Below are 14,320 nucleotides of genomic sequence, written 5' to 3'. Positions count from 1 at the left end.
CCTTTTGGTTTTTTTTGGTTATTGTTTTTTACTTAAGAGTCCTGCTATCACAGCAGGAGGCAGCTAAAACTGTACAACATTAGTTAAAATGAAAAGCAGAAAAACCATCTTCATAAAACAATTATTTACTGCTATTAGTAAATAATTCAATTCTGTGTCATCAAATATGCCAACACAAAAGAAGTTTTAAAAACATAGTAGATATACTTGCTTAACATAAACACCATGTACAGTGATGAATAATAAGACATAGGTTTTTAGAATGGCAATAAAAATGTTGATTATAAATGATTATGTCAGGTAATAAGTATCTGTAATTGCTGTGAAAGGTTACAATCAGTATTTTTATAAATTTAGTTGATTATTTGGAAATTTGTAGAGGTACTTTAAAAAGCTGTCTTAAATGTGCCATTTACAATATACATCTTTCAGGAAAAGATACTGTGGATCTTGTTTTGTGGGAGGAAGAAAATACACATGAAAATGCGCAAAATGCCAGCATATAGTAAGAGGCAGAGATGCAGAACACAATGGCTGCCTGATTATTTTTTTTGTGTGCCCCCCCCCACCCCCCGCCCCAAATTGGTAAGCTAAAGCCTGAGGATAATGATCGTTAGCATCTCTGTACTCTGAAACTACTGCCCTAGGGCACCATCCTTTCAAAAGACTGCGTGGTGCTATAGCTGAATGGAACTGACATACACATTCATTGAGCAGAAACAGAAATTATTTCTATAAAGATTAATCACTATAAAGAAGCGAAGTGATTAGATTTCTGAACACTTGATCTCATCCATTTTTCAGCATTGTCAGCATTAACTATGTTACTGGGCATTTCAAAAGCTCACGGGGAAGTTAACACTAAGTAGAAACATTTATTTCCAGAACTATGTAAGGCAAAATTATTGGAACTGCTCAGCAGCCAGACATGGAACTATTGAACTTTGAAATTTACAGATACCTGAAGGATAGATAACAAATGGTTAACAAATGGTCACTAAAACTTAGATTCATAATTTCTCTGGTATGCTCATGTATGTACAAGAAGGATATAAAAGCCAGAGATCTCCTGCTCCTTCTTTTTAAATTTTCTTTACAACTATAATTACATAAAACATGATCTTTGTGCTTTATTTTCTCCCAACAAATGAGCAAACAAAGAAACTCAAGGGCAATTTGAGTTCTCTCTCAGGATGCTGATGAAGAGAGGTGGCTGGTCATAGCCAGAAACGACACTTTGCTTGCTACTAGTCAGAAATGGCTTCCATCAGAGTAGTAGAAATACTGTTATTAAAGCTAATCTGTGGAAGAGTATCTTAGTAACATCTCTATAGCTATTATGAAGCTTTTATGGAGATACAAACAACATCCTGAAAACCAGCCCTTTCATTAATATAGTGTATTTTGGTTAGATTGGTAAATCGCGGTGGCAGTTGCGTAGTCAGTGTTTGCATTCATGCTATGATCCTGTTCGGTCATCCAATTCCTACTGAGGTTACAAGCTCAATGTAGCCTTAAAAAAATACCAGTGTATTGCCATTGCATCAAGGTAATATGCAGCAAATTCTGGCAAGTGCAATCTCTGCTGGGCTAACAGCCACGGGGTGTATACCATATACGTCAGAGAGCTGTGACAAAAGATGCTAAGGACTGCCTGCAGGAAGCACTTGATATCTTAGTCTCACTATTTCAGTGTTACATGATGGGTACATATGTATCTGGTTGCCAGGATGATACCGCAACATTTATATCAACAGCCTCCTCTAACTTAATACCTGCTGCAGTGAAGCATGTGGACAGATTCTGTTGGTCTCAAGAACTGTATTGCTATGAACCATATTCTTTGTAATTTTTCAGTTAAATAAAATATTGCCAGCATGTGTCTAATATTTGTAAAATATGAATTACTTTGTTGATGTATGTCTATGCATTTCTGAGATAGAAGAGTACACCCTCTTGACTTTAAAATCAAAATTAGTTTCACTTATGTAAAGGAAAATGTTAATGAGTTTGTTTGTGCTTTGGAGAAGTAGCATTTATTCATTTGTACTTTTCTGTTGACTGCTTATTAACCTGTGCAATAAAACTGATGACTATTGTGTGCTCACACCATTTAAGAAACATTTTATTTCCTGTTAGACCTGAAAAGGGCTTGAAAGTTTCCAGTGTCATCTATTGGCCACATATGTGCACTGAATTTTACATACCATAATAAAGATGAAGTATCAGCAGTATAAAGTAAAAGCTATCTACAGCTACTACCTAGACATTCCATGCATGCTTACATCTAAAAACAGCCCTTGTACACTTTCTTCAAGTCAACCCTCTGCGTTCTGCATCCTTACACAATCCTCCAATTTTAATTTTACTTCCCCCCAGAAAATGCTCAGCTCAAAGGCAGCTTGGTTTCTAGTAAAGCAAAAGAGCTATTATTTCTCTTGCTGCAAAAATCTAGCTCTTCAAGATGTTTCGTCCACACAGATTCCACTCTTGGGCCAATGCAAAAGAGCCACATTTTTTGGGGGAGTAGGAGTGTTCCTAAATGCCTTGTGCTCATAGGAATTATAAAGGACAGAGCCTTGTCCTTTTCAAATTCCTCACCAAAAGCTAGCCAGAGACTTACTAGGCTAGTTTTACCAGGAACAAAAAGGAGAGTATGTAGAATCCACTGTGATGACACCATTGACCATCTAAGCTACAAGCCTCAGTTACTGCCTCTTGTTCTCAATCTAGTTTATATAGATTTATAGGCTGGAAATATATGAATATGATTTAATATAAAAAAATATTTTTCTGAGCCTATTTGATTCAGGTTCATTTGCCCAGATGATGGTAGGTTAATTACACTCGATAGAAGGCTAATAAAAGTAGAATAACAGTCTAGAACAATCAGAACTTGTAATACAGAGGAACAAACTGGAATCTCCCTATACACATGAAACCAAACAGCAATACTGCCTCGGGTAGCATAGACGGACCACCTCGAGTTCACAACGGAGCTAACCAACAGGTAAGCAAGTTATAAACCTTGGAAATAACCGGGTACATTAGCATAAGTTACGAACCACCGAGCCGTTATCTACCAAAACCTTTGCTGAACGAAGCGATGTCCTGAGTTCATAGTTAAGAGTCCAAAAGGGCAGTATCCAAAATTAGAGGATGTGAGAGAAAGAGCACAGTGCTGTGGTGGAGGCCCGACTCAAGTACTATGCTGCTAAAACAAAAGAAGCTAATTGCCCTGAAGACAGGAGCAAGTAGGTGCTTGTCACCGCTTTGAATCCCATTAACGAATTGGGGGTGGGGTGGGGAGGGAAGAAGAGAGATAAGAGATCAGCGAGCGTGCGAGCAATGAGTAAACAAGGATTCAAAGTCTCACCCTATAAATTCCCTTTTTGAAAACTGAACAGCCCAATGGCACATTAGCCATTCAAATCCCACCAATGTTTATATGGTGGGCAAACTGCACATGCTTTCTCTCACGGCCTCTGACACATGCAGTCGCCCCTCTGAAACATAAGGCTTGGGGTCCAGCTTCCACCCCCCTCCAGGCAGCCTTAACGGCACCTGCCTATTGGGCAGCCTCAAACCTGATTTTTGGGAGATAAATTCAACTCTGCCAGCTTCCATTCTGGATAGAAGAAACAGATTGCTCTGTTGCACATTACACAGAAATGCAGGCTTCCTTGATCCTGGCTCTTTTCTTTGAATTTACCATCAGATGCATTCCTGTAGCTGTTTTTTTGTTGAGCATTTTCTAATTCTTTCTATCAGTTTGTCCTTTCCCATTTAATTGGCAGAAGTGACTGATTTCTGTTTCTGCATACCATCACTTGCACCCCAAGTAAGCCTTTACTGATATCCAGGAGCAAAACAGCTGCCCCTTTCAGACACTATTCAGTGCTAGATTTGCTGTCTGCAGTTGTTTGCAGGAAGAACTTTAGGCTTGTCATCTAATAAACGTTTTCAGAAATATCTTGGAACTGCTTCAGAATTTGAGGTAAAACAACAGAATTGTGTGTTAAGTGTGAATGTTTGCTGAACATTAGTCTCCTGCAGAATCATACTTGCAAGAATTAAAAGGTATCAGATACCTACCTTTTAATGAATTACTCCTATTTCTCTGTCTCCAGAAATCTCTTCCTGAAAGTTTTTGGTGTTGACACAGATTTACAAAGCCTGTCTTTCTTACATGCATAATCCCCAGGACAAGCAGTCCACATGTTCTGCACCTCTTGGATTTTTGGCTTCACCAACAGGAAGGACAATAATGCAGTTCACAGTCAATTACTCATTCAAAGCTTCTGGTTTTCAGCAGTATTCATGCACCCCTTCTACCACGTGTTAAACTAGAGAAGCAATTAGATGCTTCTATCTCCACTGTAGTTTCTTGCTTTGCTTCTCTGAATCGCTGCTCGCCCTTTTCCAGTATCTTGATTCTCTGGCTGAAAAATTTGTTCTTTCATGTTACTAACAAGTCCGGACAGAATACACACAATTCTCAAATTACAGTTGGAGGCTGTGTATGCATACTGGGCAAAATTAACTCACACTTGTTCAACTTCTTGCTCTTCTCACTAAGCATTCTCTATTGGAATTCTCTATTCTCTGTCACTAGCAAGAAAAAATATCTAGTCCCAGGTGCAGCTCATACAAGCTTTGACTGCAGTACCAGTGGTTTCACTGGCATTCTATGTGCCAAAGTAAGAAATTCACTTTCAAACACAGGCTGGTTTTCAATAAAAGGTTACGGTTTTGCATCAATTTCTTAGGCTACGAGAGGAAAATACCTCAGGACAGGCCTCCCCCACTTGGTCTATTTGTCTACTAAAGGTTCTTCTAAGATCACCTTGTGGAAAAACACGCTACAGGCAGGAACAAGTAGAATACTGGCCAGGAAAACCTCAAACTATTGTAATTTTAGCATTGGCATATTGCTAACATGAATTGGCAAGAGCTTTTTTGCTAAAAAAATGTAAGCAATTCATCCTGCTTGGTAGTTAAAATGTAGTTATCATGCTAAAATACCTGCTTTTTATACTGTATAAACTGATTCCATCAAAATGCCACATTTTCCTTATTATTAGCAACACATCCTATGATTACAGAGTAATAACCTAATCACTAACCCTTCTTTGATATTCTGTTTTACTAATAGAAAAGGGAGTGAGGAATGATTCTACAAGTACTAGCACGTTATGTGTACACGATTTCAGTGTATATGCTGGTCCTAGGTGCCCATGACCTAGAGATAACCAAAACAGACTGATCTTGTACTTTAACATCTACTAAAAGGAATGTATGAACATGTATTGTCTTCTTTTTATGACATCAATATTGACAAGTTAAGTCCTAAAACCTGAAGACAATCACAAAAATCTGTTTAAGTAGTTCCTTTCCTATCCTGTTTCCCTGTGACATTTAATTTTTGTAAACACTACCTGTCAGTGTCACTCACATTCTTGAAAACAATTCAGTTTTCTAATGAATTTCTCTTCTTTGTAAAACCAAAAGTAGGGAGAAATAAAGCAGTAATCCAGTTATCTAACCTTCAGTTACGGATGGGATGCTTTAGTTATTGAAGAGGAGTCAGGGGACCAAGGATCCTGTTCCCAGTTCTTTTATGTTGCACAAAACCTCTGTACTTCACTGTCTTTATCTGCAAAAGGTGAAAAATCGTATTTATGTACATTTTAATACACTTTGTAGATAGTAAATTTAATTTCAAGAAATATTATACACAATTAATGATTACTGTGCTTTCGCATACCATTTCTGTGAGCTCAGACTGAAATAAAAGATGCTGTAAGAACACCAACCTCCTGCAGAACTTCTCGACCAATCATACTTGGCATGACACATTATCCTGGTTTCCAAATTTGTGACAGATACCCAGGCATGATGACTGATCAGCAAATCAATTATATTGAGAAAAGAAGACATGTTTATCAAGATCTTAAAGTATGTCAGTGTAGTTCAAAGGAAAATATTTAAAAAGGAACATAATCTGTGTCACGTTTGCAGAAGGGGCCTCTTCAACAAGTCAAACATTTTTATCCATATACCAATGTGTACAAAATGATCATGCACTCAATACACAGACTTAAGCTTGTATCCTTTGGACAAAAATGAGACTTAACCCCCCCATAATTACAGCCATTTGTCCTTCTACTTTTTCAAGAGATCTAAAACAAACAAAAGAGAGAAGAGTACCAGACTTGCACCAGTTTCAGTAATCTGTTTTAAAGGTGAAAGGACAAGGGCCAGTGGGCGTAAGCTGGAGCACAGAAAGTTCCATGTGAACACAAGGGAAAACTTCTACACTGCGAGGGTGACAAAACAGTGGAACAGGCTGCCCAGAGAGGTTGCGGAGTCTCCTTTTTTGGAGACGTTCAAAACTCACGTGGATGTGTTCCTGTGTGACCTGTGCTAAGGGATCCTGCTGTGCCAGTGGGGTTGGACTCAAGGATCTTTTGAGATCCTTTTCAACCCCTAATGTTTTGTGACTCTATGATTCTTTACAGCTGTGGTGGTTTGAAAGGAAAGGCTCTGCTTTCCCTCCCCCACTGAGAAAGAAACCACGGCTAAACCCAGTCGGAGAAATGAGATTATATTTTACAAGGAAACAGATTCTGTGCAACACAACAAATACAGGTATTTTACAATATATACAGGAATATACAGCCAATGAACTCAACCAGAAACCAGACCCCCCACAGAGGGGGCTTCCCCCTGTGCCCCCTTCAACCCCCTACCTCCCTTCTCCCCCAAAAGAGGTAGAAGAAGAGACGAGGACAGTTAACAGGGCAGGAAAGGAAGAAAGGCCTTGCACAGGAGTTAGTATCTTATCTTAGTTGGCCAGAATCCCAGAAGCAGATCCAGCCGAGAGGGACAGCGAAGGAAGGAAGACTGAGAGAAAGTTCCCAGCTCCCCCGGGTCCAATCTGACCTCCCACAATCCTTGGCCAATGAAATTCGTTTAGAATACCAAAATATTTTACAAACATTTAGCCAGTGTGCCCCTTTCTTAAAGGCACAGCGTCAAACGGCCACAACAGCCATCCTATTCAGAAAGTGGTATAGGCTTAAAGGATGAACTGAATTTGAGACTGCTGGGTATTTGGCTTGCAGTTGCTATTTCTACAAAAAAAAAAAGTTAGCACAAGGCAAAATAATACTCAGGAAACCCACCCTAAAAGCTGAAATAATTGAGAAAAAATCATCCTCACACTGCTGAATAGATCTGTAATACTTCTAGAACATGCACTACTCTGATCCCACATCTCAAGGCAAGAGTGAAGCTGGGAAAAAGTACACACAGCAATGACAGTAACTGACTACTTCCACATTAGAAATCATTGCAATTGGCTACGTCTCTTTGTTCTAGAAAAGAGACAACCAACATGGCCACATGGGAAAGTTAATGAAGAGCAAAAGCTTACTGTATCTTACAATATAATTATTATTTGCATCTAATAAAACTAACAGATGCCAGATTCAGAAACAAACAGGAAATTTATTTATACATTGTGAAAAAACTTATTACCACAGATTGCTGTCAATGGTAACATGTGGTCAAGAAGAATCCTAGAGGAGACTGGTAGATTTCATCGAGAAAAATACACTGAGGGCTATTAAATTGGGAAAAAAAGAAACCCAGCTGTCTGAAGATTATGGTTCACAGACTAGTGTATTATCACCTGTCATTATGCTTTTATTAGAGTGCAACTCTTGACAACTCCAAGAGACACGATGCTAGGATAGACAGACCTCTAGTCTGATACATTACTAAAGTTGACTCAGCAAACTTACTTCAGGTGCAGCTTACAGACTAGACGAACTGAAGTCTTTTGTGAGCACCTTCTGCTGTTCTTTTTAAACAGCCTCACAAGAAACATTCACACTTTAATAAAAAAGTTTAATTTACTTCAAGATCAGTTTGGCCTACTAAAATTCTGCACTACAACAAAACATAAGGAAAACCACCTATGAAGCAAACCCTGTGATGAGGCTACAGACTCCTGTCAGACCTCTGCTTTAGCAATTTTCTGACCTACTCAGGTGAGACGAATTTCTATTAATTTTTGCTTCACTTTTCACATTGTACTTTTTGCTGTATCATACAGTGAAACCAGAGTGGGGTTTAATGACTTGACAGTAACACAGAGTAACACACTTTTGTACAGGTACTTCCACAGCTAACACTCGTGAAAATGTGCAAGATTTTTAGTTCCATCCAGGCCACTTGCAAAAACACAAACTAGTCTTAAGCTTTACAAACAATGTAGATATTCACTCTACAACAAACAAAAGTTAAAAAGGAAAACCAACCATTGTGTAAGAGGTGAAAAATCCAAGAAGGTAAGACTCAAGATCCCACCCATGAAATTGAAATAAAATGTGTTGTTGGTATACATGCCTTTGGAGTCCATGGAGAAACTGCCATTCCCTGCCATCTTCCTCTGTTGGAAAAGTTACCTGCAGCATTCAGCTGCAAAGTGCACCCAAATGTGAAAAGCTTTAATACTGTACTGTAAACTCTGGTAGGTAGACACCAGACACTTACTACTAGGTGTCTTCAAAACCTACTGCGTAACACATATAAGGAAAAGTAGGAAAAGTGTGCCAGGTAGTTATTCTGAAAAAAAATAAATAAAATCTCTCACCCTCAAATGGACAGCTTCCATCCTTCCCAGCCCTGAGTTAAGATGATGATTGCTGATCCAGAAAGTGGCATTTCCCGACGCAGATTATTTAGTCAGTGCAGGAAGGGAAGGTACGGAGCCTTTGGATGCCCCTAGCTGTCTGAGAACTCTGGTCAGCTAGTTACCAAATTACTTTTCAAAACAATATGAAGGGCAGCCAACACAGACAAAGGTATGTAAGATTTTACCCCTCTTTGAAGCTATAGCCATTAAAAAGGCAACTGACATTCATGAGTTGTTCTGAAATCCTCTAGTTTCCCCCTGTAAACAACCCCCACAAAAATCCCCCCCAAAACAAGATGTTCAGCTTAAGAATAGATCTTCCGAGTAACTAACAGAGACTATGACTCCAGATATGACTTCATCATCTTCCATAAAGATTTGCTAGAGAGGCACTCTTCTTCATGTGCTAGATCTCAAAAGATAGCAAAAACCTTCTCTATTTATATGACCACTGCAGCAGACACCTGCAAACTCTGCAAAAATAACCCAAGGTTTTTAACAGATCAAAAGCTGAACCTAAGGCAACAAATATTGAAGACACAAAAAAGGGGGAAGGTTTATGTAGTATGTGAATTATTTCCACTCAAAACACTAAGGTGACCTCTTTTAATACTGTGTGACATTTTAGCACTATCCTTCCAGAAGAACCAATGAAAATGTGAAGTGAAAAATACAGCTCTAGAAAGCATAACTGTGTTATGGCTAGAGATTAAAGAGTAACCTTCATACAGTTACCAGACAGGTGGAAATGCATCCAAGGCTGTGAAAAAGAGAATAATAAACTGTTCAACAGATCAGTGGGCTTTATGACAAAACACGGTAGCTCTGAACAGCAGTAAGTGTTACTTAAGGCTGTTGTCTAGGAAACCATTTCTAGCCTTACCACATAACAGGACATTTTATGTAACATACCCAAACATTTATTAATAAATGTTAAAGTAAAGTAAAGTAAAGTATGGTAAAGTATGGTTTATCCCATCCAGTATCAGAAGGATCAACAATATGGTCTTCCTTTCAACTTCTATCACATCCTGTGAAATGTAAGCCACAAAGATGAGCAGAAGGTATTAAGTAATTTCATACTATTGTATTCCAAACCCTGAGATGGATCTGCATTAAGCAGGAATAATATACACACACACACACACACACACATATATATATATGGTGTTACAGATACAGGGTTGCAAACTATAGCCAACACAAAGCAGTACAGCAACTTGGTTTATTATATGCAGATTCTTCTGCATTGCTGCCAAACAGTACACTGGTCCAAAGGTACTAAAATACTTAAAAAACTATACATTATGTAAACAAAACATAAATAAGACAGCATAGTTCTTCGTACATACAGTTTAGTATAGATTGTTAGGAATCCATGAATATGTACAATTCTATAGCAAAGACTGCATTTTTGCAATGCATAAGTATTTTTTTTTCCAGAAACAAATAAAAAATAAATCTGACAAATAAAAAAAGAGAGATATATTGTCATAAACACACTGCAAAACAGTCCAGGTGGGACATATGCAAGAGATTAGATTTCTCCAAACTAAAATGTTCAGTGAACTTACTGGTCATTTCTGACCTTTTACTAAAGAAAACTTTTGATAAGTATTTTTTTTCTTCCTCCTGAGCCCCTCAGGTAAACAGGAAAGAAATGTAACTTCAAGTGACTTACAGTAAGTCAACTATTTAAAACAATGTAATAAATTATTCAATAGTAAAAGCTTCAAAAACCAGAAGAATGTCCCAGAATTTCAAGGTGGCTCTATTGCAGTAAATTCAGGATGCAGTTTTGTCAGTCTCATCAAGGCAAGATGACCGAGATGCAGAGAAGACAGTGTTAGGATTTCTGCTTGTGGACACAAGAAGAGGAGGCAGTGATGAAGAGAGAGAAGAAACTTTTGATGCTGGAGTATTTATAGCATTCAAAATGGCTCCCTCTGGACTGACCAACAGTTTTTTGATTGAAGTGCCTAAGTGAAACTTTGAAGTGTTGCTTGGTAAATGAGAGTTTGGAGCACAAACAGCAGAAACTACAGAAGATGCAGCTACATTAACAGGAGATTTTCTCACTGAAGACACAGATGGTGTTGCTGCAGACTGGGGAGTACAAGAGCTAGCCGGAGTACTAAATATATGAGGTGTTGCATGCATGATGGGTAAAGCATCTGCAGAACCAAAAGAGTTCACAATCTTTGTAGAGCTTTTCAAAGGATGTTTTGGTATGTGCCAACTTAATGAACTACTTGGTGCTAGCATGATTTTTGAGGTTATTGGGTTAACAATTGGTACATCTGGAACCTCTTGACTATGGTTAACAGTTGAAGGAGGAATCTGTTTTGTATTGCTAGAAAGAAGAAGAACGTGGCTGCCAGATCCAAGGCCTTGTGGTGGAACAACAAAACGAGTACCATTAATCATTATCTGAGTTCCAGGTGCCAAAGGCATACAGGTGTTAATGACTATTTTCTGCTGAATGCAAGGTTCATTCAACTGACCTCCTGCCTTGCTTGTTAGAGTTGGTGAAGCTTCAGGCATCTGAATGGTAGAAGCACAAGAATAAGCATGACTTTGTTGCTCTGTATTAGGAGGTACCTGCTGGCGTGGTAGGGAATTAAAATTGGGAAAACTACTGACTGTACCTTTATTTGGTGATGGAAGGGACCACACACTCTGAGGTCCTGGAACACCTGCATTAGTTGGCTTAGCAGCTGAAATTCCTGATGACTGAAACTGAAGCAGTGTGGGCAACTGGCTTTTTGGTACTGGAGGAGGAGCTGGTACTGCTGCCAACTGAGTAACAGTATGTATCACTTTGTGAGGTGTGGCTACAGATACAGGCAAGCTAATGATTGGAAACTGCAAAGCAGGTGATAAATTTTGAGATGCTGTTGGTTGTGTTGTGGAAATCAGCACAGATGAGGCAAGATGTCCTGTTTTCACAGTTGATATACCCACAGTATGGGCACTATTTGATGTGGAAGGTCGATTACCCAGAATTTGCCTTACGCCTGAGGTATCATTTTCACCAATCGAGACAGTAGGCCATGTCCCAGAAGTCACACTTGATGCCACTGAAACAGATTCTACACATGCATTTGCTGATGTTACTGTAATGGAATTTTCATCTTTTGATGCAACACATACAGATTCATTAACTGATGCATCACTGTGACTTACAGAAGTTGGAACAGGAACCAAAGCAGTACTACTTGTCAGAGAGAAAGCCAAGCCCATAGCCTTTTTGTCTTCTCCCTTAGAAATGAGAGAGTGCATTTTATTAACTGGCAGAGCCTGATGTGCATTGCCTTTACCATTTACAATGGTTTGACCTATATTTAGTCCAATTTTCACATCTTTCACTTGAGCAACAGTTGGTGATGCATTTATTCTTATTGGTGCTACTACTGTAGATGGGATCAGAACCAACTGTGGTTGCTCTGTGGCACTAACAAAAGTTTTGCCTAGGGAAGAAGGAAGGTTACATTTTAGTGACTCTGCAACTAGACTGGTGGTTGACAGGTCACTGGCAATTTGTGTATTAATGAAAACCAACCTCTGAGCATTCAGACCAGTGGATGCTGGACATGGTATAACACTGACTCTTGATGCACCACAGGGTGATAAAATAGGTGGATCTGTGGCTAATGTAAGTTTCTGGTCTGGTGTACCACCGATTATATCTCCATCAACTACTGAATGAGACTCAGATGGTATAACTGGACATGTTTGAATTTTACTATCACCTTGTAGCTGTACAGAGGAGTTTGGAGTTGCGACAGTGCTATTTTGTTCAGTGCTAGTCACACTAACAGGACTGTTTGAAGTTGTGGACATCAAATTGCTAGCTAATGAAATGGAGGATACAGAAGCAGGGGACACACAGCAAGAGTTCTCTATTACTTGACCCACACTGACCCCAGCAGCACAGTGTTGTAATGTCAATTTTACATTTTTTCCCATTGCCCGGGTAAAATCAGCTGGCAAGGCTGGAATGTTAATAGAAGAAGCTGTTGAGAGGGCGATTCCAGAAAGAGATGATTGTTCAGTATTCGGGTGATCAGACACGTCTGTTGCTACAGATGGAAGAGCAGAGCAAGATAATGCTGTGGCATTTGGCACAAGAAAGGCCTGAAGTTGAGGTGTGTATGTGAAAATTGAACTAGTAGGTGAACTACTAGGTGAAAAGTGGTCTGAGTTTGTTCGCACTTTAACGATTCCTGTGTTTCCACCTCGTGTTGTGACCAAAATAGACTGTGATTCTCTGACACACACCGTCTTCAGCTCCTGCCTAGTTTCAAAGGAGTCAGTTTGCTGTGATGCAAGACTACAGCAGGTAGCAGCAGTGTGTGTAGATCCACTTAATGCTGTTGCTGATATCGAAGACTGGCTAGCTGTGGAAAGAGTAGGTGAAGTCAAAGACATGGGGAATGTGGCAGTTGAAAGTGTAGTCTTGATTGCGTTAGTTTTTTCAGTTTGGCTCACATTAACTGGTGATGATGGTAAGGCAGCTGCTGAAGTTACAGCTGGCAATTGTTGTGTAGTGTTTGTGAGACCAGTCACTTGTGACAAGTGAGTAATATTCCTGTTAAAAATTTCGGTAGGCGACTGACTGGTGGTATTTGCATGGCCTGTTATCAACATGGGTGTTAAAGAAACACTGGCATTTGGCATTTCTGGTAAAGCTGTACAGTGCAGCTCAGACGAATTTTGTTGTAATAAATGGATCTCCTTGGATAAAATTTTACTTTCTTTCTGCTGAATAAGAAAACTCTTAGGTAAAACAAGAACTTGTTGCATTACTTTTTCTCCAGTTTTAGGGTCAGTCACAGGTTGCACATGGATTTTCACAGGGTTGTTGTGAAGATCTACTGGTATACAGTGGCCATTTGGCATTTTGTATACCATTTGTAAAGGAGTCTTAGATCTGTTCTGGCAGGGCAAAGCTGGTTTTACAAGGGATGATTCCAAAGGTGACAAAACTGGCTTTTCAGAAGTAGATACATTAATGCCAGGGGGAGGTGACAGTTGATTTGTTAAGGTCACTTTGTTCCCAGTGTTCTTGGCAAGCAAGGCCTGGATGGGTTTGGTCCCTTTCTGAAAGTTTGATGCTGATGTTGCAGGATCTGTCAAGGAAAATGATTCAAGAGCTGACCCTTCACATTGGTTTATCTCAGTCAAACAACTATCTGGCTGCAGGCTACTTTCTGAACTGAAGACCACAGCCTCATTAGTGCTCAGTTTAGCTTTCTTCCTTGGTGAGAGGTCATCAGTACTTTGATCCAGACAACTATTTTGCTTGAACTGTCGTTTAACACATTTGGACATTTGTATTTCTTTAGATGTTGATTCTTTTTTCAGAATTCTGTTTCTTCCTGCAGGTAAATTCATCTCTAGTAGTTTCATTTCATCTGCAATGATGTTAAAAAAAAAAACTGTTTTACATGTTTGCAACTGATACTTCCACTTAGCAACTTTACAGTGTCTAGCTAGAGGCAAAAGGATAGTTTGCAAGTATAAGGACATGAGGAGGGAGAATTTCTGCTTCTTCAAGGGCATCTGGTCAAAGAGTGCTCAATGCAAAAAGGGGGTAATAAGGAAGGGAGGAAG

General features: G+C 39.2%; 1 protein-coding gene across 2 annotated transcripts in view; it reads right to left on the bottom strand.

The window, feature by feature from the left end:
• Positions 1 to 9,880: 9,880 nt before the first annotated feature.
• KIAA2026 (KIAA2026 ortholog) overlaps positions 9,881 to 14,320 on the bottom strand; it is a 46,400-nt gene continuing 41,960 nt past the window's right edge. For both annotated transcript variants that reach the window (XM_009908977.2, XM_054178123.1), the window contains one exon: positions 9,881 to 14,121. In XM_009908977.2, coding sequence (XP_009907279.2) covers positions 10,490 to 14,121 — 3,632 coding nt within the window. In that variant the 3' untranslated portion in view covers positions 9,881 to 10,489. The remainder of the gene's footprint in view (positions 14,122 to 14,320) is intronic.

The sequence above is a fragment of the Dryobates pubescens genome, chromosome Z (genome assembly GCF_014839835.1).
Source record: "Dryobates pubescens isolate bDryPub1 chromosome Z, bDryPub1.pri, whole genome shotgun sequence".
Lineage (NCBI taxonomy): Eukaryota > Metazoa > Chordata > Aves > Piciformes > Picidae > Dryobates > Dryobates pubescens.
The sequence above is the reverse complement of the archived record's forward strand: the minus strand, read 5'-3'. Positions and strand labels throughout refer to the sequence as shown.